Consider the following 16,047-nt stretch of genomic DNA (forward strand, 5'->3'; position numbering starts at 1 on the left):
GTGGCAATGACTACTCTGAGATAAGGCTGCTGCAGTTTGTGTTTCCAACACATAACAGACATGTAATACCTTTGGCTAGAATATCTAAAGGCTTTGTCCAGCTAGTGTCTCATTTAAAGTATTTTGAACATTTATCATTAAATGTAAGTAAAACTAGAGATTTTTATTTGATATGCTAAAAATAAAAATAAGAAGGCTGCACCCAATATCAAAATCCTTAAGTTAAACTGAGAAATGCACAAAACCAATAGACTGCACACCCAGAAAAGGAATAAAAGCCTCTCTGACAGCCTAGGGTTTGAACCTTCTATTACTTAGAAGTGATGACACCTGTAAGAGCCTCAGACACAGTTGACTCTTTTTACTCGTTCCTAGATTTGTCTCTATTCAAAGAGGAGAGTGTGATCTGGCAGTGTGATCTCAAACTAAACCAAAGATAAGGGAACTCACTTACACTTGCTAATAATAGTGGTGGTAATAGCAGTAGTAGTATTGAAGAAGCACCCAAAGCTCCAACCAGAATCAGGGTCCCATGGGGCTGGGCTCTACACAATCACACACACAAAAAGCTGTGCCTACACTAGACTTTCTTGGGAAGCCTCCCACTGCAGCAATCCCATTGGTGGCAGCAATGACCTGCATACTAGCATAGACAGTAGGTTAGTATTTTTACTTCTAAGTAGGTCTGAAAGACCTGGTGGTAAAATGCTAGTGGCCACCTGAGTCTAGGCTACATGAGTGTTCCCATTGGTGCTGAAGTACCAGTGCTAGTATAACAGCAAATATGGATCCCTTCCAAAACACACCTTCTACTAGAGTGGACAAGACATGGTTCCTGCCCTGAAGACTTTACTCCACTTGCAGGGAAGTGGAGTAAGACTTCCAAGTTGTTTCAGTGCATTTCAATGGATTTTCACTCCTATCGTCAAGCTTCTCTCCACTAGTCTCCATGAAACACAGAAATCACCACCGACTACTCTGCACTGGCTGAGCAGGGAAGAAAAGGAGTCACCACTATGTCATGAAGGAAAAGATAAGGACCAATCTCTGGCTCCTAATCTTGCTGAAGTTGCTCCAAGCAGAAGAGTCAAGCCAATCTTCCACCCCTCTGGCATTCCAGAGATGCTCTAGCTGCCAGTGACCTATACAAGTGAAGTGGAGAAGAGTAGACCTGCCACTACTCTTGGGATGAATAGGTGAGGAGGGAGTAATAATTAAGGTCTTTTATCAACATGGTATTTAAGCACATGCCTACTTTTAAGGCAGGTGAGTAGTTTCACTAACTTCAACAGGACTACTCACATGCTGACATACTTATTTTATAATGGGCTCTTCAATCTACAGAGAAAAGTCCTCAATCCAATGGCTGGAAGCTTAAGGTAGACAAATTCAGACTGGAAACGCAGTGTAAACTTTTAATTGTGAGGGTAATTAACCATTGAAACAATTCACTAAGGGTTTGTGGTGGATTCCCATCACTGGCAATTTTAAAATCAAGTCTGGTTGTTCTTCTAAGAAGATCTGCTCTAGAAATTATCCTGGGGAAGGTCTCTGGACTGTGCTACACAGGAGATCTGACTAGATGATCACAGTGGTGTCTTCCGGCCTGGGAAACTGTGAATTGGGGCCAAGTTCTTTGGGCTGGGTGCTCAGAGGGGAGGATTTCACTTGTTACCACTGGCTAACAAGATGTACAGCAGCACTTTAAATGACAGCCTTTTCAACTGGTTTTCAGCATGTTGTGAAGCACTACCACACAATCATCCAGGAGATCACTGCCACAACAAGACACACATGATGGTCTAAGAAAGATAATAAAATTACAGACAGTTCTACTCACCTTGAGGAAGCTGCATAACCCCAGTGCTTATACCTGAGACTATGTCTCCTAACAAATATGCCTTCACTGGATAACGGGGCAGCCATTTTAAAATTGGTAAAAAACTGTAGAGATGAGACTTGGCTTTCTTGGAAGAACAACTGAAAATACAAAAAGGAAAAGAAGCGAGATCATAGCAGAGGGAAATTAAAAAGATTATAAAGCCCATCCCCTTGCTATCAATTTCTTGCAGACCATTGTTTTTGGTTTGCTTGTTTGTTTTGAGAGAGAGAGAGAAAGAAAATAAATGACCAGGTATGCAGATTAACTAAGGAAGAATTCATAAGGTACTAGCAGATATAAAACCCATACCGACAAGAATGTGCTATCTTCTGGCTAAGAGGCTGAGGCGTCTTTTCCTTCTTGTGCAGCTGTCCTTGTAAGAACTCTTCGTTATATACCGGTCTCTCCACCCAGTACATCTGGGTTTGCACAAGGCACTCTTCATGTTCTTGAACATGTTCCATAGTACATTTCAATTATCAGGAACGGCAGAACCACTCCAAAGTCTCTACAAAAAAACCCTAGACACACAAATATACAGTTTAGCTCATTATTGTTATTTTTTAAACATCTAGTTTGAGATTTCTTTCCAAGAAGCTTTAAGGACCTCAGTTTGACTACTCAGATACTACAGTGATGAGTGCGGTGACAAATGCATTGATCAGACAGCTTGTATAGCAGCTGTAAAATCACAGTTGTGGTCTTTATTACACAGAAGTGAATATTTCTATATTTCTCTTTCAGGTAAAAATCTCCAGCATCAATTATTTTGCAAGTATGGAAATTCAAATTTAACACTGAGGGTTAAATTCACTTTCATCTGTTCTTCCCCTTTCCCTCACCACAGTCTTTCTGAAGAGGACTGCAACAGTTTAGGGAGATGTGTTATTTCTGAGTTACTTCCTGCTACCTCTCCTTATAAAGGGTCACTGTTAATAGAACCAGGAGCTGAAACTCAAATACAAATACAGACTCCCCTTTAAAAATTCAGAAATTCACTTCTCTTTACTCCAAGCAGTCAGTCACTTGATTGCCTCCTTCCCCTAAAAATTTACACTCTCTTATTTCAGCTATGACAATACTATCTCTCAGGCAAGTAGGGGATGGAAGTAGGCACAATCCCCATTACCTTCAAAAGGCTAGTCTCCCAATGCCTGTGCCAGGTGTTATTTATTCCCAATCTTGTGCTCACTGAAATCAATGGGAGTTAATTTTGAATGACAAAAAGTGTCTACAACCAGCTAAAAATACCTGACTTCCAAGTTTCTTAACACCTTACAGGCATACAGTGCTCATCCTGTCTGTTGCTCTGCATAGCTTGTTTGTGCAAATATGGGTAAAAAGAAAATTTCTACTCTCATTTATGAGCAATGAGACAGGGCCATTAAACTATTAAGTAAATAGGACCTGGTTAATGTAAAACATGTCAGATTGCAGAAAGGGAACTTGGATGGACAGGATAAAGCCAAAAAAAAAAAGCAGCACTTTTTTTCATATTGGCTTTTAAAAGTAAACAGTATGCATCTGCTTCACCTTAGTAACCTGAAAGTTGAAGAGAGAGGATAGCACTGATTGCCATGAATGATGCAATGTTATAACATGTTAAGGTTAGATTCCCTGATCTGGCCAAGCTGTACCATGGGGGTGGGGAAAGGGTGGTTCTGAGCTGCCCTGGTCTCAGGGTTACCAGAGACCAGCATAGGCCCTGGTGCAAGTTAGGCCCCAAAGAGCTAGTCCAGCAAACAGGGATGAGCTGGATACATTTGTTTCAGGAATTCCCTTTGGTTGGGCCATGCGCCGGAGACACCAGTGACCAGAACAACAGTAGTGTAGGAGTTGCTATGGAAACCTCATGTGGGCACAAATTTTAGATTACAATTGGGCATTACTTTTCTTATATGTCTAATGTTTTAGGGTGAATGTATTTTAACTGTACAAACTAAGGCCCCAATCCCCCCCCCACATGCTTAGCTTTCTCCACACCAGTACTCCCACTGGCTTCAATGGGACTTCTCATACATGTAGAATGACACATGCGACTAATTATTTGCAGGATCAAGGCCTAAGACTGTCAGCAAAAGAATCCACTGTTGAGGTACAGACAGACACATCATTAGAGAGAGTCACAGTGAGGGAGAAGGAATAATCATTTTAGTCATAAAATTACCTTCCTTCCTCACCAATTCCCCTGCTGAGGCACTTGATACAAATCACAAAAGAATATACTGGTTGTTATTGTACTTTATAAACCACTCTCTTTAAATTCAAAGAGATCCCAACCAAAGAAAAGATACACCAGAGGTGGAGAGAGAAAGACTGATAGCAATGCAGAGGGAATTGTAACCACCACCAAGTACTAATCGAGGAAGATTATGAGTCACAGCTCATTACGGATGGTGGCCAAGTCCTAGAGAAGATACATTGTTTCTGACAATCTAACGGCTGGACTCGCATCGCGTTTACATTAGCGTAAGTCTGGAGCAACTCCACTGACATAAAGGATGTAAAAAAGTTTATATTTTACTTTAGTTCTGACTAAAATCAGGAGAAAAAACTATTTAAAGTGACATTTTGTCTGCATCTTTATTAATATTAACTTTTTTATAGCATGGAAACTGATTTACAATCTAATAAACTAGGCTCAAAGACTGCTAGTTACACTCATGTATAAAGTGCTGTTCATTCATGCAGAAGACTTAGACCCCAAGAGGACATGTTACAATTACTTCCCTGGCCACTGAAATGTGAATATATATGCTATATACTGAAGGCTGCACTCAGATAATCAGTGCTTAACAACAAAGATTGAATTACTAAGCAATAAGAGTACCAGCAGTATTTCTTATCAGCCAGATAAGCTGGGGTAATTGACAGGCTACATGCAGGAGACTTAAGAGTAGTGGTTCTTTATCTGACTGATAAAGGCCTGCTCTGGATGCTATTATTAACCTGAAGGTGTCAGAAAAAGTGGGACTCTTGCCACATTAACACCATGTGGTGACAATGTTCTAAGGCTATGTCTACACTGCATACCTTAAAGCGGCGCGCCGCTACAGACGCACAGTTGTAAGGCACACAGTGTAGCCGCTCTTTATTGCCAGGAGAGAGTTCTCCTGGGGACAAAATAAAACTACCTCAAATGAGGGATGGTAGCTTCGTCGCCGGAAGTATGGCTCCTGCCAACAAAGCGCTGTCCAGACTGGCGCCTTCATCGTCAAAACTTTTGTCGTTCAGGGGTGTATTTTTTCCACACCCCTGAGCTACAATAGTTTTCATGACAAAAGTGCCAATGTAGACAAAGCTTAAGTCAGTGACTCTCAACCATTCCAGACTACTGTACCCCTTTCAGGAGTCTGATTTGTCTTGTGTACCCCCAAGTTTCACCGCACTTAAAAACTACTTGCCTACAAAATCAGACAAAAATATAAAAGGATCACAGCACACCATTTCGGAAACATTGATTTATTTTATAATTATATGGTAAAAATGAATAAGCAATCTGAATATAAATATTGTACTTGCATTTCAGTGTATAGTATATAGAGCAGTATAAACAAGTTATTGTATGAAATTGTAGTTTGTACTGACTTTGCTAGTGCTTTTTTATGTAGCCTATTATAGAGTTGATGTACCCCCTGGAAGACTTCTGCGTACCACCCTGGGTATGCTCTAAGTGCTCCATCAGGAAGCTTCAAACAATCTACATTGGCTTCTGGAAACTGCATTACAGACCAAATCCTGGTCTGGTTGAAGTCCGTGAGAAAACTCCCATTGATTTCACTGGACCTGGATTTGGCCTTGTGTGAATGTTTTTAACTGTACGGATATATTGGATGGCCACGAGTGGTGGAGCAGCTCATCCCCCTTAGCCAGCACACAATGAAGAGTAACAGAGGCAGAAGTGTGAAATTATGTAGAGTTCAGATATTTAATAGGTACACCTTTTTAAAAAAAACAGTCTCACAATAGGACAGTTTTGTTTCTTTAAACTGCACATTCTGTGACCATCCAGTGGCACTGCTGGATTAGCCAACCTAAGAGCAGCTCCCCTACAGAAGCTGCTCCCCTACAAGTCTTCACACACCTTTTGACTGCGTTAAACACAGCAAACATATTAACTCTACCAACACAATATGCCTTCTTATCTCCAAACATAGCCTTACAATACAGGTAGGTTTAATGTGTTACACTAAATATACAGGAATGCTTTTCTGTTGGACGAATCCAAGTTAAACTCGGATTGCAGCCCTTTGAAGTGTTATCTTTTAGTTTTTGGGGTGATGGTCATGGCTATTAACCTATGGACTAGAGCAGTGATCTCCAAACTTTTTTGAGCACGCACCCCCCGCCGCACCGGCTCTACCTCAGACTTCCGCCCGAACTGCCGAAGCAAAAACAAAAACAACAAAAAAAGGCGCTTGGACGAAGCAAAAAAAAAAAAAAAAAAAAAAAGCGCTCCTCCTGCCGCACACCCTCAAGGATCCTCTTGCGCACCCAACTGTGGAGACCACTGGACTAGAGGAAACATGCTGTAGCTCAAGACAACAAATGCCCCATGCATCCACGTTTCAAACCATTCATGGTTAACAGGAGATTGCAAAGGCTGTAAATCCCACATCTATTTAGGAAACAACAAAGTTATTTAAAGAAATACCTTAACTCTGTTACTATTTACTCTTTTTTCAACCCCCTTCTCTTCTCAGGCCTGATTCTCCCTTGCCCTACTTGTGCAGTTATCACACCAGCGCACAGTGGCTGTAAAATGCTAAAAATCAGGATGGTAACGTTTTACACCAGTGCAAAAAGGGTGTAAGTGCTCAGACAAGGTGCTAGGTCACAGAGAATCAGGTCCCTTGTGTTCCTCAGGGTTCTCTCCGTGGTCCCCTTCTTAACTCGCTCTGCACTTTAACCTGGGTCAGACTCATTTCCCAAATGGCTTCATTTACTCTATGCAGATGACTCTCAAACCTACCTCTAACCACCTCACATCTCATCCTGGTTGTCCTGCATCCCACTACAATACAGCAAAGCAAAAATCTTTCCTGTCTCCCATGCTTGGAGTCATGTTTAACTCCTCTCCCCAATTCCACATTTTAGGAACCAGTTGGTTCCTCCTTGGTTTCAAAAATCCATTCGTTCACTTACAGCCCCCCCACTAAAGCACCCAGCTACACCTCTATCTCCCCCACTTTCCCTTCTGCCCCATGCACCAGTTAATCCAAAGTCACTTTCCTCACGCACTGCCCAGATCATATCACTCCCCTCTTTGAAACCATTTGTGATTTCTTAACCTCCATATATAGTTCAAGCTTCTCACCCTCATTTTTAAGGCTCTGCATAAATCTGCTCCTGACTACAGCGTTGCCCTTATTTCATCCTACTCCCCGCACTCATTCCCTCTGTTCCACCCAAGTCTCCTGACTAAACATGGTTTCTTCCCCGCCCCCCACACACTATCTCCTCTGTACATTCTACCATGCTGCTCCCTCTTGCCAGAAACCCCTCTTCTTCCAGCTACCAACCAGCAGCCTCTCTTCATGCCAATCTAACACACATACCTTCTGCACTGCCTGCCCATGTCAAATCCACCAATGAGTGACCAGGGCTAAGAGGTGTGAAAAAAGTGGTGGTGATGTCTATCACTCCCACATCTGCCTATCCCCCTGCCCAGCAATTATTTCTGCCCTAAGCCAATCTTCTGAACTCTCTCCAAGCTGTCCACATGTTTCTTAAAGTGTGGTACCCAAAACTGGACACAATATTCAAGCTGAGGCCTCACCAGTGCTGACTAGAGTGGAACAATGAACTCAGCGGATGAGCTCTGTAATGAAATAATGGGATCTGACCATGCAGAATTATTGCAAGGGCCCTGAATTTCAACTCAGCCCTTACTTAGGTAAAACTCCCACTGAAGGGACCCTGTAAGGACCTCAAGATTTGTTCCTACATGTTTGTATTTCCTCTCTGAGGTCCAGATTGTTTTACTACTCAGACTGAGTATCAGCCTACTCTACAAGAAGTCCCATTGGAGTCAATGACACTACCTGTGGTATAAGCTGCCCTTACTCAGACTAAGTAAGGGTATCATAATTTGACTGTTTGAGTGATGCCCTAATTGTTTTGCTACATGTGGTGCTGTCCATTTGCATTGTACATCGCAAACTGAAACTGCATGAAGAAAACATACAAGAAAATCCCTAGAGTGATTCAACATAAAATTCATGGACATACAGGATTAATTTCTCTATATAATTTTTAACCTATGATCTCTTGGATGAAGGACAATAGCAATATTTACCTCAGAAAATACAACTACCTTTGATCTTTCTGCAGCTACTGCACTTTACTGTTTTTTTTTTAAAACTATCCTAGATCATACAATTGATGATTGAGGTTTCATACCTCATTTCCCATGTCAAAGATTAAAATATTTTAGCTTCTAAAGATTTGTTCCATGCCACCAAATTCATTAGCCCTTTAATATGCTATTTTGCGTTCAAATAGCTGCTGTTTGTTTTCTCCATGACAACCTATTATAGGTCACTAATACCCATTTTTGGAACATGTGATGCTTATGCCACGTTGATAAGACAGTTCAAATCACGGCTCACTTTAAACAGCAAAGCACCCCAGGCCCTCCCCCACAAAGTTCAGATAAGAGGGGGCTCTTGTTTCCAGCATAACTAACCCTATCACAGCAAAAACAGAGGGAGATTTAATCGTTTGGCCATTTGTATTCCTCTCTTTTGCAGCTCTGGTGACTCTGGGCCTGATCTTGCCACCCTTACTTCATCACTGCCCTCTCGTTAAACTCAGTGACAGCTTTGCCTCATGCAAGAGCAGTAAAACAGTTAAAAATGTTCAATCAAATCTCATGATATTCGGGGGCGGGGGGGAAATCAGGGTCATAGTTTGACTTATGTCCACTTCATCATGCTGAAATGGGTTGGTCAGGATTTGGCAGGTGCATGAAACTATGGGCCAAGTTCATCTCCCCAGAGACAACAATCCCTGGGTTGAGTGCATCAGTGGCCCAAACCCAAGGCCACTGATGCAATCATTCTGAAGTCAGACCCCTTGTCACCGACTAGGAGGGAGAGCACATAAATCTAGGTCTCACACTCCACAAACAAACCCAAAATGCTTTTCCACACTCCATGTGACATACAGACAAGTGAATTTACAATTTAAAGGGGCTGGAGTTTAGACGTTTTAGCTCAGAATAGCCAGCCCTAGCATCTTTTATGCATTTTTTGCAAGGAGAGTGGATAAACAACCAGGTGCATGGCTGTGTGTATGAGGTTTTGTTTTAACAGGCTCTGACATTAAGCACTATTATCAAGGAAAGTGTGACAAGAGAGACAGACTTATCAGTCTTTTTATGCATTGTGGGTGGATAAAAAAAAGAGTCACAGCTGGATTTCCTAAGATCATCCTTTATTCTTGTGTCCGTTACAGCATTTATTTAATAAACCAATATAACAAGTGAGCGGGTCAGATGAGGTGCTCTCACCTCATGGTAAAATCTGAGAGAGGGGGGAAAAAAATCTCTCCAAGGATTCCTTAGCATCGTTTCTCCCTAATTGTTCTATTGGGGAGGTGGGCTGCATAGTCTGCCCCAACCTCAGGTGTGGGGGATCCCTGAGAGACTCATTTCTGGCCTAGCTGATGAAAACTTTATTCTATGGAAGATTCTTTCTGGGAGAAGTAGTAGCAACTACTTCTATTGTGTGTGAACTGATATTATTTATCCAATGGAGCCTCTCTCCCTCTTCAAAACCATTCAACTCTCCAGTCAGGGAAATAATCTACATTTACACTGAAAACAAAAGATGACATGGGCAATATTCAGCCCTTGCTTAATTTTTTTTTTTTTTTACACTTCTAATGTAGATTTGTGTGCAATACACCTTGGACTAAATTCCAGTTGCCCTACTCATATGAGTAATATCATCAACCTCAATGACTCCATGAGCGGGATTTGGTTCATGACAGGTTCTGCCCTCATTCAGGAACTTGCTATTTATCTAAGATTATGTTATCTAACTGATAGCAACTTCCTGTCTTCTGTTTGCTCAGGAGTGGACCCTGGTGTGTTCCTCATTTGGGAGAATCATCCAATGGAAATCAGCTTCCTCAATAATTCACTGTCAAGGTTACACAAGGAGGGGATGAGTTCAAAGTAGAACAGTTTGCATTCATTCCTCTAGAAGTATTGAGGATTCCTGCTTAATGGAACTAAGCAGCAGACTTGAAGCTCCCCAGGTAAGGCAATGAAGCTGATGTAAAATGTATTTAATTGGAGACTCACATTCTGGGTTTGGCATTTCCCCTCTTACAGCTGATGACATCACTAACAAGGAAAGCAGTGCAAGGGTTGACACTCCTGGACTAGCTTTAAGTGTCAGCTGTTGCAGGATAAAAAACGTGGGCCAGAAGTAACTCTCAGGCCTTGCAAAAATGAAACCATAATTGAGCAACAGTACAACTACACCAGAGGATGCTGTGAGTAGACAACACTGAGGAGTTGCTTTGGATTTCCACCAGCTATTGGTTTAAACTGAAACCCAGAAACCCTAGACATATGTGAGGGTAAGACAGATTGCTGAAGCAACTTGCGGATTTCCTGACAGTCGACTCTTGTTTCAACTTCATTACAGTTTTTTAAATGTAACACTGGAGAGTAGGAGTCTAAGTGGCTTAGGCACTTAGGCATTTTTGAAAGTTCCAGTCTTTAATATCACCAGTTACAACAAAAGCAAGGTAGCACATAAACCAATATATAAGCATAGCTAATATAATGTTTGTGTCAGCTATGCCCAAAGAGTTTTACACTTCACAATTTAAATTGTCAAATCCATGTATACAGTACCCCTTCCCAAAGTATGCTAGAAACAATGAGTGTGTCAGTAATTGGGGTCTGTGACAATTAAAGGCACGATCCTGAAAGAGAGTGAGCACCCTTCTTGCAGGACGTGTCTGATAGTTTAACTTCTGAGGTCTGACAACTTCTTTGAGTTCCGGGCACATCAGCATTTGAGGGGAATTGTTACCACCATCTAGGTGTGTCTGATTGCAACACACACAGTCCCAAAAAATTTACAGCTTTCCAAATTAGTTACTTTGGAAAAGGAAGTGTAGCATAGCAATTAGAGCCCAAGACTGTGAAGAAGTAGAGCTCTTCCTACCTCTCTCAAGGCTCATCTTTACTGCAAAGTTAACTCAGGTTATAACTCGAATGTTGTCCTTGACTCTACTCCTGTCCACACACAAAAACGGTTAACTTGAATGAAGTGGTGCTTCTAACCTGAGCTGGCTGGCCTAAGAGGGGATATAAGCTACAGCTCAAGCAGGCACAACCTGTTTGCTATGATGTTCTGCAGTATGGACTCAAACTATCTTCATTTGAGTACCCATAGTCCTCCAATGCCTTCTCACAGTTCCCAGAAAGGACCAGGCAAATTCTCCCACAATACACCAAGAAAGAATTCATAGTGTGGCTCAGCTTATTGCAGTGCTAAGAACTGTCGGATGTGCCCCCAGAAGTCCTAGCACTACAGACAAGCAAGTGTTATTTTAGCATGGCTGCTCTCACACAGGCTAGGCTAACTCAAACGAAGATAACTTGAGCTAACTGCAGCAAAGACATACCCTCACTGACTTGCTGCATGAAGCTGGGCAAGTGATTGCCTTACTTTCTCATTTGTAAAACGGGGTTAGTAATACAGCAGAAATTTACTTAGCCAAATCCCACTGTTTACCTAAAACAGAACCCTGTTCCCTAGGGATTTCAGATAAGCAAGCCTTAGATACACTTATAGCAGACTATATTTGTACACACAAGTATTTAAAGGGACCTTCTGACAATTTATTCTCTCTCTTGTTGAAAACACCACCAAAAATCAAGTATCTGAAATGAAACCCCCTTCTTAAGAAAGCCAGCCAGCTTTCCCAGTGCAAGCTAGTTCACGCTAAATGTGATGAAGTCAAGCATCAGTGCACATAGGTGTGAATGCCTTTACATAATGGGTGTGAAGAGTTATGATCAGAAGCCCTGCTGAGTCAGAGCTATATTATAACAGACATGACCAAGAAAATGTTTCCTTCACCAGCAGATTACATGAATGTTCATATCAAGGCCTGATGCAATGGCTCATTTGACTACCTAGAGGTTTTATATGTTCCTCCAAGCCTGGCATAGCCAGGATCATAATGTACCAACACACTGTGCAGGAGTGTTGGGAAACTTAACTGGTAAAAGTTTTTAAAGAGACTGAGATCCCTGGCTGGAAGTCACTTCTGAAGGGCAGAGTATTGGTATTAGTGCTCCCCAGGTTCCTCCCTTCAGCGCAGAAATATTGTATTCTTGCGGCGTGTAAAGTCACCAGATCCCATTGCCAGGAAATGACTGATCCTATGTCACAACAATCCCCCGGCTTCTCCTTTCACCCGCACCCAGACGGGGGCTGTTTGAAGCACAGCGATGGTTAGATGGTGTGTGAGCAGCTAGCGGCCACATCTAACGGGGTGCACACACCGGCCCGCTCAGGAACTAGCGGGCATCGGCGGGCAGCCCGGGCCCAGGTCCAGGTCCGACTCTCGCCCCTGGCGGAACACACCCCCGGGAGCCGACAGCGCTAGGGCTGGAGGGCGGCGATCCGCTAGGCGAGCGGCGCAGCAAGGCCGGGAGAGCCGGGAGCCGGGTCACTTGCAGCAGCCCCGGAGTCCCCCCGCGGAGACTTCCCGCTGCCACAGGGCGCAGCTCCCCGCCTGCTGCCCGGCAGCGGAGCGCAGGGGACGCGAACCCCCGCCCGGGACGCCCCGCTGTACTCACCTCCCGCCGCCTTCCCCAGCCAGGCTCCGCTTCCAGCGCCGGCGCCGTGTCAGCGTGACCCCGCCCCCAGCCCGCGCAGGCTGCGCCCTCCCCTGGGAGCCGGTAGCACCCGGCCGGCACTGCCCCCCGCAGCGAACACGCCGCCCGGCGGGCGCGGTCCCGAGCGTGGCTGGGAGTCGTAGTCCCCCTTCCCATTGGCCCCCGGCTCCCGCTGCACCAATGAGCTGCCGCCGGCCCCGGAACGCTCGGCCTGGCGCGTTCCAGGTGAGAGCGGGGGCCTCCCGGCAGCAGCGCGGTGTCTCCGGCGGCCCCAGGCTGCGTGCGGCCGCGGGCTGTGCGAATGGCAGCGCGGGGGCCCCCAGCGGGGCAAAGTGGCGCACTGCAGCCTTGTGATGCTGGGACAGGGGCAGTCACATCTTGGGAGACGCCTGGGGACGGTTCTTAGGGTGACCAGACAGAAGTGTGAAAAATCGGGACAGGGGGTGGGGGGTAATAGGCGCCTACGTAAGACAAAGCCCCAAATATCAGGACTGTCCCTATAAAATCGGAACATCTGGTCACAGGCGCCAACTTTCCTTGGCGCTGGTGGGTGCTCGACCCCGGTCCCGCTCTGACTCTGGCAATTTTTCCCCATGGGTGCTCCAGTCCCGGAGCACCCACGGAGTCGGCGCCTATGCATCTGGTCACCCTACTTTAGGTTGATGTTTGCAAAGTGCTTTGTCCATCAAAGCGTGGTGTAAGTATGCAGCGTGGTTTCCTTGATTATTATTATTATATTATTATTTTTTGCAGAGCTTAGTAGTAAAAATCTCCCGGAATAAATATTAGTGTGAATGAAAAAGGGTGAATCGCCTCCACCCCCCACCCTCCAAAAAACCCCTTCTTCTCAGTTCTTTGCCACTTCTGCTGCTGATCAGGAATGGATACTATTGACATTATTGAAATGAGCCAGGCTTTCAGGCTACTGCTGGGGGTAGCTCCAAAGCTCATCTCTCTCACCAACAGAAGTTGGGCCGATAAAAGATATCACCTTACCTACATTGTCTCTCTAATATCCTGGGTGGGACACAGGGGTACAACAGCACTGCACAGGCTGAGGTCAACTACGTTCAGAAGGCAGGCAGGGGATGGGTTCACAGGCTGTTGGTCTTCATACAACCACCACAACAGTAAAACACAGGGGTTGCACACTTTTCATGTCCTGTGTGGGATGCTGCAAGCACAACTTCCTTCTTCAGATGGCCATCCAGGACGCCAGGAGGTCAAGGAGGCAGTGCACCATAGCATGGCTTGACCTGACCAACGCCTTCAGGTCCATACCCCACCATCACATCTTTGCCACCCTGGGAGAGTTCGGGATCCCAGAAACCTTCATCCAGATCCTCCAGGACCTCTACAAGGACTGCACCACCACCATCTGCACCATGGATGGAGAGATGGTCACCATCCCCATCCACTGCGGCATGAAATAGGGCTGCCCCCTCAGCCCCATCATCTTCAACCTGGCCATGGAACCGCTCATCCGAGCCATCTCCAGTGGCCAGACCGGCTTTGACCTGTACGGCAAGAAAATCAGCATCCTGGCCTACGCAGACAATCTAGCCCTGGTCGCTAACAGCTCGGAAAGCCTCCAGCAGATGCTCGATGTCGCCAGACAAGCCACCGAGTGGATGGGCCTCTGCTTCAACCCCAAAAAGTGTGCCTCCCTCCACGTTGACGGTGGTGCCAGGCTCTAGTCTGGGCATCACGGTTCCTGATCCAGGGTGAGCCCATGGCCTCCTTCGGGGAGGGAGAGGTATACCAACACCTGGACACACCCACAGGAGTCCGCGTCCGACAGACCCCCGAAGACACCATTGTGGAGATCCTGCGGGACACGGCCAAAATTGACTCCTCCCTGCTTGCCTTCTGGCAAAAGATCAACGCCCTCAATACCTTCCTGATCCCCTGCATCTCCTTTATCTTCAGGGGATCAGCCATAGCCAAGGTGCCCCTGAACAAGGCCGACAGCACCATCAGGCAGCTGGTGAGGAAATGGCTCTACCTTCCCCAGAGGGCCAGCACCGACATCATCTACATTTCCCACAGGCAGGGCGGCACCAACATACCTCGGATGGGCGGCCTGTGCAACGTGGCAGTGATGATCCACCCCTTCCGCCTCCTGACGTGCCCGGACCCGATGGTGACAAGCATCGCGGAGGAAGCCGTACGGGATGTGGTCAGGAAACGCATCGCCAGGGCCCCTTCCGAGCAGGACGTCACCACTTACCTCAGCGGCTCCCTGGAGGCTGAGCTCAGGAGAGACAGGGAAGACCTGTCCTCTCTCTGGTCCCACACCCGCAACGCCTCGAGACACCTAGAAAAGAGGGTTGGCTGCCACTGGAAGTGGTGCGAGGAGTGCTAGCAGCTGGGAATACTGGTGCCACGCGTAAAGACTCCGGACCACACCATCATCACCCCAACCGCCAGAACGATGCTGGAAAGGACCCTGAAAGACGCCATCCGCTGCCACTATGCCGAGAACCTCAAGCGGAAGCCGGACAAGGGCAAGGTGTTCGAGGTGTCCAGCAAGTGGGATGCCAGCAACCACTTCCTCCCTGGGGCAGCTTCACCAGGTTCGCCAACTGGCGGTTCGTCCACCGGGCCCGACTCAACTGCGTTCCCCTCTATGGAGCCATCCAACACGGCAACCAGGACAAGCGTTGGAGGAAGTGTGGCTATGCCAATGAGACCCTGACCCATGTCCTGTGTGTATGCAAACCGCACTCTGGAGCCTGGTGGCACCGCCACAACACCATCCAGAACCGGCTGGTGAAAGCCATCCCACTGTCCCTGGGGAAGATCACCGTCGACTCCGCCATCCCCAGGACAGACAGCTGACTGCGACCCGACATCGTCGTGACGGACGCAGAAAAGAAGAAGGTCCTCATGGTAGACGTTACGGTGCCATTTGAAAACAGGTCACCGGCCTTCCACGAGGCCCGAGCACGGAAGGCGTTGAAGTACACCCCTCTGGCTGACACCCTGAGAGCCCAGGGCTACGAGGTCCAGATACACGCCCTGATCGTGGGAGTCCTGGGCTCATGGGACCCCCACAACGAGCTGGTACTGAGAGCGTGCAGACTTGGTTGATGCTACGCCCGGCTCATGCAGGGCCGGCTCCAGGCACCAGCCGACCAAGCACGTGCTTGGGGCGGCACCTTAGAAGGGGTGGCCAATGTTGGGGTGGCGGGGGGCGCTCGCAATGTTTTTGTTTTTTGTTCGGCGGGGCGGCACTCGAGGGGTTTTTTTTGTTTGTTTCGGCCGGGCAGCGCGGGGGCTGTTTCGGCAG

At 46.2% G+C, this 16,047-nt stretch overlaps 1 protein-coding gene across 2 annotated transcripts in view; it reads right to left on the reverse strand.

Annotated features, from left to right (window-relative positions):
• The window catches only part of SLC26A5 (solute carrier family 26 member 5), a 35,860-nt gene extending 23,087 nt beyond the window's left edge, over positions 1-12,773 (reverse strand). The window contains exons 1-3 of one of the 2 annotated variants that reach the window (XM_024196954.2): positions 12,717-12,773; positions 2,192-2,403; positions 1,841-1,980 (exon numbers count right to left, since the gene is read on the reverse strand). In XM_024196954.2, the coding sequence (XP_024052722.2) occupies positions 1,841-1,980; positions 2,192-2,346 (295 nt within the window). In that variant the 5' untranslated portion in view covers positions 2,347-2,403; positions 12,717-12,773. Of the gene's footprint in view, positions 1-1,840; positions 1,981-2,191; positions 2,404-3,133; positions 3,206-12,716 lie in introns of those variants that run through there. The other variant, XM_024196955.2, reaches the window with a different exon arrangement.
• Positions 12,774-16,047: the final 3,274 nt, after the last annotated feature.

The sequence above is a fragment of the Terrapene carolina genome, unplaced genomic scaffold (genome assembly GCF_002925995.2).
Source record: "Terrapene carolina triunguis isolate 2854851 unplaced genomic scaffold, T_m_triunguis-2.0 Scaffold68, whole genome shotgun sequence".
Lineage (NCBI taxonomy): Eukaryota > Metazoa > Chordata > Testudines > Emydidae > Terrapene > Terrapene triunguis.